At 48.2% G+C, this 12,579-nt stretch overlaps 1 protein-coding gene across 1 annotated transcript in view; it reads right to left on the bottom strand.

Annotated features, from left to right (window-relative positions):
- Nucleotides 1–12,579, bottom strand: part of nt5dc1 (5'-nucleotidase domain containing 1) — a 104,398-nt gene that overhangs the window by 26,965 nt on the left and 64,854 nt on the right. Inside the window, exons 7-8 of the mRNA XM_070549756.1 lie at nucleotides 7,555–7,729; nucleotides 3,619–3,716 (exon numbers count right to left, since the gene is read on the bottom strand). Coding sequence (XP_070405857.1) covers nucleotides 3,619–3,716; nucleotides 7,555–7,729 — 273 coding nt within the window. The remainder of the gene's footprint in view (nucleotides 1–3,618; nucleotides 3,717–7,554; nucleotides 7,730–12,579) is intronic.

Raw genomic sequence — 12,579 nt, 5'->3', positions numbered from 1 at the left:
CAGCACACAGAGAAAAAGAGACAGAGTCGGCTTCAGTCGGACGCGATATCTACTCCACGTCATCCAGAATGATAATGAATAGCGCATGTGGGAAGCCCCAGCTGGTTGATTCTACCCACTAATCGGAGGCTCTCCCTAATGGTAGGTGTGAATTTGAGCTGGCCAATCAGTTGGTAGTGGGTGTGTTGGGCCACTTGAACACAAAGTGGACCGTCTTGGGAAGAGGTCTGAAGTAACAAAATAAATAGATAAAAAAACAGGCTACCCAGATATGAACACTTTATATCATACCTGGGTAGAGTAGAGCCGGCCCTGATGTGAAAGTAGCTATCTTCATCTGCTTGTCCAGTGTTAGGCCAGCTCCTCCGGGGGAATCTAAAGGTGATTGCTGGCTAGCCAAGACACATATGACGCTTACACATTAGCGTCGGCACAGTCGGGGTTTGGTCGGGCTGGATGGCGTGGGTTCGGTCTCGAACGGGCGGTGTAGTGTTCACATGTAAATCTGAGGAAATTCTCCGGAATGCGGAAATCCCCGAGCCTGTGGGCGGCGTTTAATACGCACAGGAAAGTCCGCTCCATAAGGTCAGCAAAAAGGGTCATGAGCTGTGTTGCTTTTGGAGACGCTGAACCACATTATTTTATTAATTTGCTGTGTGTGTCCTCATAACCTTGTGCCACACACACACTGATTTCTCCCTTGAGCAGCGGTCTGCTTGCCAGGACAAGAGCTCCGATGCGGAGTACAGGTGCATGCACGCACGCACACACACACACACACGCGCGCGCGCGCGCACACACACACACGCAGCTATTCTCTTCTCCCGTTCACACACTTAACGGCACCTCTGTGCTACAGACAGACGTTTACTCAACAGCTTCCAGCACGAAAATGAATCGCGCATGCGGGAAACCTCCCACTGGCTCATTCTTCTCGCAGATCGGAGGCGGTAGGTGTAATTTCATCCAGCCAATCAGTCCGTAGTGTCGCCTCGGTCCCAGTCTGACTGCTGGAGAGAAGGTCTGGGAAAAAGTGTTGCCTCGGCATCAAAAACGCAAATCTGACCTGTGTGTGAAACCAAATTCTGGTGCCGTTTGATACCTTTTGGGGCCGTGCCGACGCTAATGTGTGAGGGCCAATAGTTCCTCCAGCGTATTCTGGGTCTTCCTTTAGGTCTCCTCCTGGTTGGACGTGCCCAGAAAACCTCACCAGGGAGGTTTCTGGGAATCTGGAATCATTCTAATCAAATGCTCGAGCCACCTCAGCTGGGTCCTCTTGATGTGGAAGAGCAACGAATCTACTCCAAGACCCTCCCGGACGATCGAGCATTTCACCTATCTCTAAGCCCAGACACGCTGCAGAGAAAACTCATTTCGGCTGCTTGTATCCACAATCTTGTTCTTTCCGTCACTAACAAAAGCTTGTGACCATAGATGAGGGTTGGATTGTAGATTGCTCGGTAAATCGAGAGCCACAACAGACCGGTACAATGCCTGTATTACAGTAGATGCAACACCAATCCGCCAATTGATCTCACACCCCATCGTTCCCTCACTCATGAACAAGACCCTGAGATTCTTAATCTCTTGAACCCGACGGACCTGAAGATACCCGAAGAAACGGTAAAAAACATCACCTTTCACCGGGTACATCGCCTTGGAGCTAAAAGAGAAGACAGCAGAAGACCTCGTCCCATCGTGGCTAAATTTAAACATTTTAAGTAGAGGGATCTTGTTAAAAGCCACGGAAGAGAGCTCAAAGGAAAATACTTCAGCGTAAATGACCAGTTCCCTAAGGAAATCCTGGACCAGCGCCAAGTCCTCCTTCGAAGTCCCAGGACAACATACTGCTGTTTCTTATCTTTCTGAGGTCTATACACTTAAAACTAGCAGCATAGCTGACATTTTAACACTAGTCAGAAGGCAGGAACCACCCTCTCCTCCTTCGCTGCTCTCTCATTGGCTGAGAGTTTTCAATCATCTTCTGCCTAAAAGGAAATGTGCACCCACACATATGGTACATCAATTCAACCTGCTTCGTCCCAGGAGTCTTGTATTAACTTGATGTTGTCTTCTGCGTTACCATGGCAACGTGTTTAGCAACAACATTTAACAACATTTTAGACACAACTGTATCAACATACTTTAATATAGAAATGTTATTCAAAGACTCCTGTCATCTGTTACCATGGCAACACAAGGAACTACAAATCACTTTAATCAAGTCTCATAGGAATGAATATTAAAAAGCTGAATATTGAGCCATTAACAGACTCCTGTTTTTGATCTTTTTGAACTGTTTGTACTTAAAACTAGAAACAAGTTAAATTTGATTGACCGTCAGAAGGTGGGAAAGTGCCCCGCTCCCTCCCAGCTCCCTGATTGGTTGAGAGAGGTCAATCATCTTCTGGCTAAATGGACTTACACACCCACACATGTGAGACATCAAATCGATCGGCTTGGCCTAAGGAATCCATCCACATATAAATCCATACATGCTTCCATCCATCCATCCATCCAATAAACCATCTAACATCCATCCAACAATCCATCCGTCATTTCATCCATCCATCCATCCATCCATCCATCCATCCATCCATCCAATAAACCATCTAACATCCATCCAACAATCCATCCGTCATTTCATCCATCCATCCATCCATCCCATATCAAGTCTGAACATATGTTAATCTATCAGTTTCAGATATCAGCAAATGTTTCTAAATTCACAGTTCAGCCAATTGTAAAAATGTACCCGTTAAACTATTCTCATTCAAATGCCAGCTGTTTAACGTTTCAACTTTTGTTTTTAATAAATGTTCAAAGATTAAAGTTTTCTGCTGTTTAGCATTTTTTTATCCATTCTTCACCTATATTCTGAGCTTTATTACACTTGTTGGGGATTTTTGCTTCTAAATCTTTAAATACATTCAGCTCATTTTGACAGTTTAGCTTAGTTTCAGCTTCACTTCAGCTATTAAGCAGATTCAGCTAACAGTTTAAGCTATCCAGCATTCAAACAGCATTTCTGCAAGAAATGCAATGTATGTAGTTTAAACTGGATTATTGCTAACCTGTACATAATAGATATGTCGCCATTACATATTTAGCAGTGGAAATTAAACATTATTAGCATTTATAGTAGCTTACTACTGAACATGTTAATGAAATACATTTAATTTACTAATCATAGTTTAACTATGCATATATGTAGGTGATAGCATGTTGTTTTGCTATTGAACTGTTTTCTAACCATTTCTGATATTAAATAAAGTAAAGGAAGGAGATTAAAATGTTTCCCTGGCAGTGTTTAATTAAGTAATTAAGTTAATGACATTGTGAGATATGTGGGGTCTTTTTAATCTGTAAAGCACTTTGAGTTACATTTTTGTGTTAAAAGCGCTTTATAAATAAAGTTTGATTTGATTTAAAATTTCCTGTTTAATCTGGTTAATCGAGTTTAGACCCCATCCGATTCATCAATGATCCAAATAAGAATTTGTTGCAGCCCTAGTCAAGTGTTATATGCAAATCTGCTGCTTGCACTGCATTACACAGAGGAACAGAGTACTGTTGATGAAGTACAAATGAATGTTAGAGTAATAGATTACTTCTCACCAAGGGTCCTAAAGGGTCTCTGATGGGGCACACAGGAGAAGAACCCAGGCTTCAGGGCGTTTGTGATGATGATATCAAACAGCTCCTCAAAGTCCTTCCTGGAACAAGGAACAGGAAGTCAGAGACGGTGTAGCTAGAGTCCAGGACTGCATCCTGACATGGTCCAATAACCCGCTGGGACGATGGAGAACAGGAGCAGAACGACAAGCACATGCAGCTATTTGGAAGGAACCCTTTCACTAGAAAACAGCTTTCTCCCAGTCTGCAGTCATGAGGATCTGAATGGACACCTCCAGTACCAGCCCTGTGCAGGAACCATGCAGCCCCACAGACCAGTCAGCCTCTGCATGCCCAGTACACCTACAGTAATAGAAACACCAAACAAAAACATTCCAGTATGACTGAGAAGTTACACCGTTACCAACCAGCTGATTGATGTGCTCTGATCCTAAACTACAGTTAGCTCTTCTCCAGAAGGGCACGGATTTAAAACCAGACTAAGTTACAGCAGCTGTTGCTAGGCTGCTCTGTCCCCTGTTGGTCATTCTCACAGCTCTCGGTCAGTCCTGGTGTCGAACACCAGATGAGAGGAATGGGTTCAATTCAAGCTCGATGGGAACAGAGTTGGACTGTTAGCTTGAGTTTAGTGAGTTTTATCCTAAAGTTTCTTGTTTCTTCTGTTCAGCGTTGCTCTCTCAGCACCTCATTGATGTTTTTCTGTGTGAACATCTGATGCATTTGAGCACAGAGCTTCATGTGTTCACACCAAAGGAGAAGGATGAGAGTTGCCAGTTCTCCAGAACCTGTAGAGCAGAACTAGAGGAGAAGACTAAATCTCAACCCCTCAAGTTTAGTGTTGTACTGAAAATGGAGCCAAAATGTCCAATCTGAGCCATCAGGGTTATTAAGGTGTCTGCCTACGGCTGCACAATATATCGTAAATATATCGTTATCGCAATATCAGCATGCACAATATGCATATCGCAAAGAACAGATAAATATCGCAATGAATGGTCAGCTCAAATGTTTGCTACACGTAATGCATTCTGTCAATCAAATGGAAGCATGATGTTTTTTTAACAAATCAAATAGAGCTCTTCACCCATTTGGCCAAATGGGTGGGTTGTTCTCATAGGTTAGACACCCGCCCCCGAGGCGGACAGCACTTAATTTTGATGGTTAGCAAACACCTGAGTTAGCTTTGTTATGCTTTTCCCGGGATCCACTGATCACCTTTTCTTGTTCATTTTCTTTTTCCCTTTCCTCACATCTTTTGCTTTTCTCATTTTAATGATTTTTTGCATTTCTTTGTTTTTGATTATTTTTGTTGCTGAGTTAAGTTTTTATTTATCGCAAGTAATATCGTCATCACAACCAAGGCCGGATTAACCATACGGGCAACTGGGCAATTGCTCAGGGGCCCACGAACTCTAAGGGCCCAGGCCCAGGGCAGCAAGTGTCATGTTGAGGGGATGGTTAGGACCAAGAATGCAGATCACCCAGACGACAAGAGGCAGGAGTTGATACAAAGTAAAAATCCTTTTATTGCAGGGTGAAACAAAAATAAATCCAAAGGCAGCGAGCCAAAAATCCAAAAGTCCTGGAACTCAGGACACTGAAAGCTCATTTGGAGCACAAAACCTGAGACTTTGAACAAAAGCTCACCTAGAGCACAAAAGTCTGGGGATGAGACAAAAGGCTCACACAGAGCACCAAAACAACGCTGACATATAACAATGGACTGACAAGACACCGAGACAAGACAGGGCTTATATACACTGGGAGGATGAGAGGGAGATGAATTGCAGGTGTGTGGGGAGAGAGAGACCAGGTGAACACTATAACTTAATCAGGGAGGAGGGAGAAAAACACTGGTGGGAAAAACACACTAAACCATGAAAGGCTGTAACAAAGGAAAATGACCTAAGAGAAAAAACCAAAAGACTAGAAGGCATGAACCATAAGGGGAAGCTGACACTAACAGAAAACACTACAGAAAGAAAACTACAGGGGCGTGGCTAAGGGGGGGCCAAGAGAGCACAGGACCTGGGAGAGGGATGTCTGAGGAGGGAAACCTAGAGGGCTGAAGATCTAGGGGCAAATGGGGAACACCAGGAGACACATGAGGAAGATGCAAACATGACACATGAGGGTGCTAGAAGACACAAAAGGAGCACCTAGAGACGAATGGAGGGCACAAGGAGACACATAGACACAGACCATGACAGTACCCCCCCCCCCCCCCCCCCCCCCCCAAGGGCGGATACCAGACGCCCAAGACGAGAACAAGACAAAACCACAAAAGAAAAAAACAAAAAAGGACACAAAAAACACAGGGAGGGAGAGGAGGGACCAAACAAAAAACAACCCACAAGGGCGGGCGAGGAGGGAACAGGAGACTCTGAGGGGCCGGAGACGGGGAGCCAGGAGCCGGGAACAGGAAACTCTGGGGGGCCGGCGACGGGGATCCAGGAGCCGGGAACAGGAAACTCTAGGGATCGGGGGCTTTGGAGGAGGAGGAGGAGGAAGGGACTTCAGAGGACGTGGAAGGGTCTCTGGAGACAGGGACTCTGGAGACACTGGCGACAGGAACACTGGGGACTCTGGAGACACTGGCGACTGGAACACTGGGGACTCTGGAGACTGGAACTCTTGAGACGGGGACTCGGGAGACTGGAACTCGGGAGATGGGGCCGTCGACTTCGAGACTGGAGGTGTCGACTCTGCGACTGGAGGCGTCGAACTGGGCAGATCCTCTTGGACTGGCTGGGCCGGGGGCGGAGCCTCTTGGACTGGCTGGGCCGGAACCTTATGGACGGGCTGGAACGGATGCGGAGTGTCCTCTGGGATCACCGCTGAAGCAGGATGCGGAGCGTTCTCCGGTACCACCGCTGAAGCAGGATGTGATGCGTCCTCCGGGACCACCACCAAAGCAGAATGCGATGCATCCTCCGGGACCACCGCTGGAGCAGGATGTGATGAGTCCTCCGGGACCACCGCTCAAGCAGGTTGCGATGCGTCCTCCGGGACCACCGCTGAAGCAGGATGCGATGCGTCCTCCGAGAACACCGCTGAAGCAGGATGCAGAGCATCCTCTGGGACCACCGCTGTAGCAGGATGTGATGAGTCCTCCGGGACCACCGCTGGAGCAGGATGTGATGAGTCCTCCGGGACCACCGCTGGAGCAGGACGCGATGCGTCCTCCGGGACCACCGCTCAAGCAGGTTGCGATGCGTCCTCCGAGAACACCGCTGAAGCAGGATGCAGAGCATCCTCTGGGACCACCGCTGAAGCAGGATGCGATGCGTCCTCCGGGACCACCGCTGAAGCAGGATGTGATGCGTCCTCCGGAACCACCGCTAAAGCAGGATGAGATGCGCACTCCGAGACCACCGCTGGAGCAGGGTGTGATGCGTCCTCCGGGACCACCGCCGAAGCAGGTGTGTGACGTCTAGGGTGAGTGCGTCCCCTCGGAGGTGCGGGGATGGCATCTGACAAAGTTCAGATCACCTTCAAAACTCTGTCACACACCCAGGGCCGTTTCAAAACATTTTGGGGGCCAAGGCAATATGCCTATGACTTTGAACGTCATTTCAGAGCGGTTGAGAGTCAGTCTCATGCAGACTGACCAATAAAGAGAGGGCCTCAAGTTAAGACCCTCTCCTCATTGGTCAGTCCACACGAGGTGGGTCAAAGGTTACCCTGAGCACGTTACGTGATGTTAGGCATTCAAGTATTGAGTATATTTACTGCATATTACAGTAAAATATTTGGTATGTGACCATATTATGGTGATCCTTGGGTCGTGATGATGGGGCCCTTTAATATTGTTGCCCAGGGTACAACAAAGTGTTAATCTGGCCCTGATCGCAATATTAATCATTATCGAATATCATAGGTTCTCCTTATATCGTGCAGCCCAATGAGCAAACTCACCCCAGGATGTATTCACAGACCAGCCTGCAGTAGTCGCTGTGGGAGCTGGTGATGAGAAGCAAAACCTTCCCAGCATTCTTCATGCTGCGTAGCCAGGTCTTGACAGAGTCAGAGCAGGGCTGCAGGTAGCGACCCGGACTCTTCTTCACACTGGGGAAGTACGTTCCTGCATCCTCTGCAACAAAAACACCAATAGGAAAACCAACGTGCACACAAACACGGAATATGCTGCCTTTATATTTACACAACAGCCACCGTTCTACAGCCTGTCACCAATAAAATGGCAGCTTGTTTTCATTTATTAGGTTTTTTATTTGAATATTATTTTCAAACTCAAGTTAAGTAAGATGAGTCTCTGCAACATTGTGTGGTCATTGGTGGCAGTTCCTGTGGAGTGGCAGACCGGGGTGGTGGTCCCCATCTTTAAGAAGGCTGACCTGAGGGTGTGTTCCAACTATAGGGGATCACACTCCACAGCCTCCCTGGAAAGGTCTACTCCAAGGTACTGGAGAGGAGGGTCCGATCGATAGTTGAATCTCAGATTGAAGAGGAGCAATGTGATTTTCGTCCTGGCCGTGGAACTGTGGACCAGCTCTACACCCTTGCAAGGGTGATGGAGGGGGCATGGGAGTTTGCCCAACCAATCCACATGTGCTTTGTGGATTTGGAGAAGGCTTATGACCGTGTCCCCAGGGGCACCCTGTGGGGGACGCTCCAGGAGTATGGGGTGGGTGGCTTTCTGTTAAGGGCCATTCAGTCCCTTTACCAGAGGAGCGTGAGTTTGGTCCGCATAGCCGGTAGTAAGTCGTACCTGTTCCCGGTGAGGGTTGGACTCCACCAGGGCTGCCCTTTATCACCAGCTCTGTTCATTATGTTTATGTTTATGTGCTTAGCAGACGCTTTTACCCAAAGCGACTTACAATTTTTCTTTTTTTACCTATAGGGCATGTTGTGATCTGTGGGGGAAACCGGAGTACCCGGAGAAAACCCACGCATGCATGGGGAGAACACGCAACTCCACGCAGAAAGGCCGCAGCCGAGTTTCGAACCTGCGACCTTCATGTTGCGAAGCAACAGTGCTAACCACTACATCACCATGCAGCCTTTATGGACAGAATCTCTAGGTGCAGCCATGGTGTGGAGTGTGTCGAGTTTGGTGGCAGGAGAATCTCGTCTCTGCTTTTTGCGGATGATGTGGTCCTCCTAGCTTCATCCAGCTCTGACCTTCAGGTCTTGCTGGGTAGGTTAGCGGCCGAGTGTTAAGAGGCTGGGATGAGGATCAGCACCTCCAAATCTGAGACCATGGTTCTCGACCAGAAAAGGGTGGCTTGCCACCTCCGGGTCGGGAGAGAGGTCCTACCTCAAGTGGAGGAGTTTAAGTATCACGGGGTCTTGTTCACGAGTGAGGGTAGGAGGGATCGGGAGATCAACAGGTGGACTGGTTCAGCGTCTGCAGTGATGCGGACGCTGAGCCGATCTGTCGTGGTGAAGAGGGAGCTGAGCCAGAAAGCCAGGCTCTCGATTTACCGGTCGATCTACGTCCCAATCCTCACCTATGGTCATGAGCTTTGGGTAATGACCGAAAGAACGAGATCGCGGATACAAGCGGCCGAAATGAGTCTCCTCTGTAGGGTGGCCGGGCTCAGCCTTTGAGATAGGGTGAGGAGCTCGGACATTCAGGAGGGACTCGGAGTAGAACCGCTGCTCCTCCGGATCAAAAGGAGTCAGTTGAGGTGGTTTGGGCATCTGGTCAGGATGCCTCCTGGACGCCACCCCAGGGAGGTGTTTCGGGCATGTCCTGCCGGCAGGAGGCCCCCGGGTCGACCCAGGACACGTTGGAGAGGTTACATCTCCAATCTGGTCCGGGAACGCCTTGGGGTCCTGCCAGAGGAGCTGGTGGAGGTGGCCGGGGAGAGGACGGTCTGGAGCTCCCTAGTTGGGATGCTGCCCCCACGACCCGGACCTGGATAAGCAGAGGAAGACGACGACGACGAGTCTACTGTGGGACCTTCTCTGTGTGTGTGTGTGTTTGTGTGTCTGTGTGTAGGTGTGTGTACCTGTGTGTGTATGCACATGTGTTTGTGTGTGCCTGCGTGCATGTGTGTATGCACACAGGTGTGTGTGTGCGTGTCTGTGTGCAGGTGTGTGTGTGTTTGTGTTTGTGTTTGTGTGTTTACGTGTGTGTGTATGTGTATGCACACCGGCATGCGTATGTGTGTGTACGTGTATGCACACCGGCATATGTGTGTGTGTGTGTGTGTGTACGTGTGTGTGTACGTGTATGCACACCGGCATATGTGTGTGTGTGTGTGTGTGTACGTGTGTGTGTATGTGTATGCACACCGGCATGCGTGTGTGTGTGTGTATGCACACCGGCATGCGTGTGTGTGTGTGTGTGTGTGTGTATGTGTATGCACACCGGCATGCGTGTGTGTGTGTGTGTGTGTGTACGTGTGTGTGTATGTGTATGCACACCGGCATGCGTGTGTGTGTGTGTGTGTGTATGTGTACGTGTGTGTGTATGTGTATGCACACCAGCATATGTGTGTACGTGTGTGTCTATGTGTATGCACACCGGCATGCGTGTGTGTGTGTGTGTGTGTGTACGTGTGTGTGTATGTGTATGCACACCAGCATATGTGTGTACGTGTGTGTCTATGTGTATGCACACCGGCATGCGTGTGTGTGTGTGTGTGTGTGTACGTGTGTGTGTATGTGTATGCACACCGGCATGCGTGTGTGTGTGTGTGTGTGTGTACGTGTGTGTGTATGTGTATGCACACCAGCATATGTGTGTACGTGTGTGTGTATGTGTATGCACACCGGCATGCGTGTGTGTGTGTGTATGCACACCGGCATATGTGTGTTTGTGTGTGTGGGTGTATGTGTATGCACACCCGCATGTGTGTGTGTGTGTGTACGTGTGTGTGTGAACGTGTGTGTGTGTGTGAACGTGTGTGTGTTTATGTGTATGCATACCGGCATGTGTGTGTTAGTGTGTGTGTGTGCGTGTGTGCTTGTGTGTGTGTGTGTGTGTGTGTGTACGTGTGTGTATATGTGTATGCACACCGGCATGTGTGTGTTTGTGTGTGTGTGTGTTTGTGTGTGCGTGTGTGCTTGTGTGTGTGTGTGAAACCATCACCTTTTCTAGACACAAACTATTTCTTCACATTCTATGTTCACAATGAGATAAAAATAATAAATAAAAAATCATCTCTAAACCGTAAAAATCTGAACTCCAGAAGCCAGACGTAATTTCCGTCTGAAACAGCAACTCTACCCAGGTGGTGCGTGTGAGAGCCTGAGTGGAGGGTAACACATGGCTCACACTGCCCTCTACTGGCCATCACAGGACAAAATATTACTGTTCAGCAATAGATGCTCCAACTGGCAGATGGCGACAAACTCAAGGTTTCACGTTAGGAGCTTAAGTTCTCAAACTTAACACATCCAGACGTAAACATCTGACAGAATCCCACTGTAGACCATTAGAGAGTCACTTAAACAGAAGCAGCAACTGAACAATGTCTGACTTCTGCTCGAGTTCACTGAGTCCTCTGCAAACTGGTTCTGCACCATTTCCAAAGCTGGAGGTCAGCCGAGGGTTAAATACCTCCATATCACAGCTAGTAACCCCCCCCCCCCCCCCCCCACACACACACACACACAAATTCTGTAGGACTCCACCTTTAGCTAGAAAACAACTTTAAAGTCCACGCGAGCCACAAAAATATCTTTCTGTACTGCTCAAAAACATGCCTCATATTGGGGAGAATTTGATTATAAATATGATAAATGCGTTACATCTATAGCCAGCTGGAGAAATAATAATCAACCATGCTCCAAAGACGAGGCTTGCACAAAATCCCTGAGTGACAACAACGGCCCCCAGGTACAGCCGGACAATGAAACAATAGCAACATATCAGGGAATATCTTTCAGACAAATGAGAACAGATCGACAAAAACTTTGATATTAAGATTTCATGTCAAGTGTACCAGGCTGGACCAATCAGTGGCTGGAATAGAGCCACACAGAGCACAGAAGCAGCCAGACATGCACATTTGTTGTTTGTGTGGCCGTAACCCCTTAAGCCAGGCGTACACTGTGCGACTTTTTCACTTTTTGAGCCGATTTTCCAGTCGTGCGAGAATCCACGACATCGGGGCGAGTTTTGCGCCGAGCGGTCGTGTAGTGTACAGGGGGTTACGAGAGGCGATTAACACCACGTGACCAGCTGCCGATCAGCAGTCGTGAGGTCGCACGGACTTCTGGCGTGTTTAATATTTTGCTCGTCCCTCGTGAGGGTATCACACTGTTGAAGCGGCGCTGCGAGCAGCTGCGACCCAAAAAGTATCAGAACCGCTCACGGCGCATGTGCAATCATTCATCAACGCCTCTCGCTCGCTATTTCCCTAATAACACACGCTGTTCGTTTTTGTTTCTACACGTTTTTTTTACTCACAAAGATTGTCAAGAAAGCGTGTTTGTCGTGTTCATGTCAAATTAAACTGATCACAAAACACAGATTTACTTTCTTTATTTCGTTTTCCTCATCCAACCCCCATAAATCCCCGTGTGTCCTCCTGCAGCACTCCCGAAGGACAACAGGCAAGACAAAAAAAGTCTAACGTGTTGAGTAAAAACGGCTATTTTTAGCATATTTTTAGGGCCGACGTGTTGCTACCAGACGTACAGTGTGAGCAGTCAGGTCGCATCCGAGAACTGGGTCGTGCAGTGTGAGCACACGACTCGTGAGATCTGCCCTGCGAGGAAGTCGTACAGTTTGAGTTGAAGCTGAGTGCTACGATTGAAAAAGTCGCACAGTGTACGCCCGGCTTTACTTTAGGTCGCAGGCAGGACATCGCTTGAAAAAAGTGTCCCGTAAGCGCCCAGAAACACTTGCTGTTTGACAACGCGAATCCGTGTTTAAAATGGCTGCCACGCGTTACTTGCGTTGTTTGTGCGCGTCCCTTGAAATTAACGCAACACGTTGGGACGCTTCCAATATATGAGTAACCAGTA

Source organism: Nothobranchius furzeri, chromosome 3 (genome assembly GCF_043380555.1).
Source record: "Nothobranchius furzeri strain GRZ-AD chromosome 3, NfurGRZ-RIMD1, whole genome shotgun sequence".
NCBI classification, from domain to species: Eukaryota; Metazoa; Chordata; class Actinopteri; order Cyprinodontiformes; family Nothobranchiidae; genus Nothobranchius; species Nothobranchius furzeri.
The sequence above is the reverse complement of the archived record's forward strand: the minus strand, read 5'-3'. Positions and strand labels throughout refer to the sequence as shown.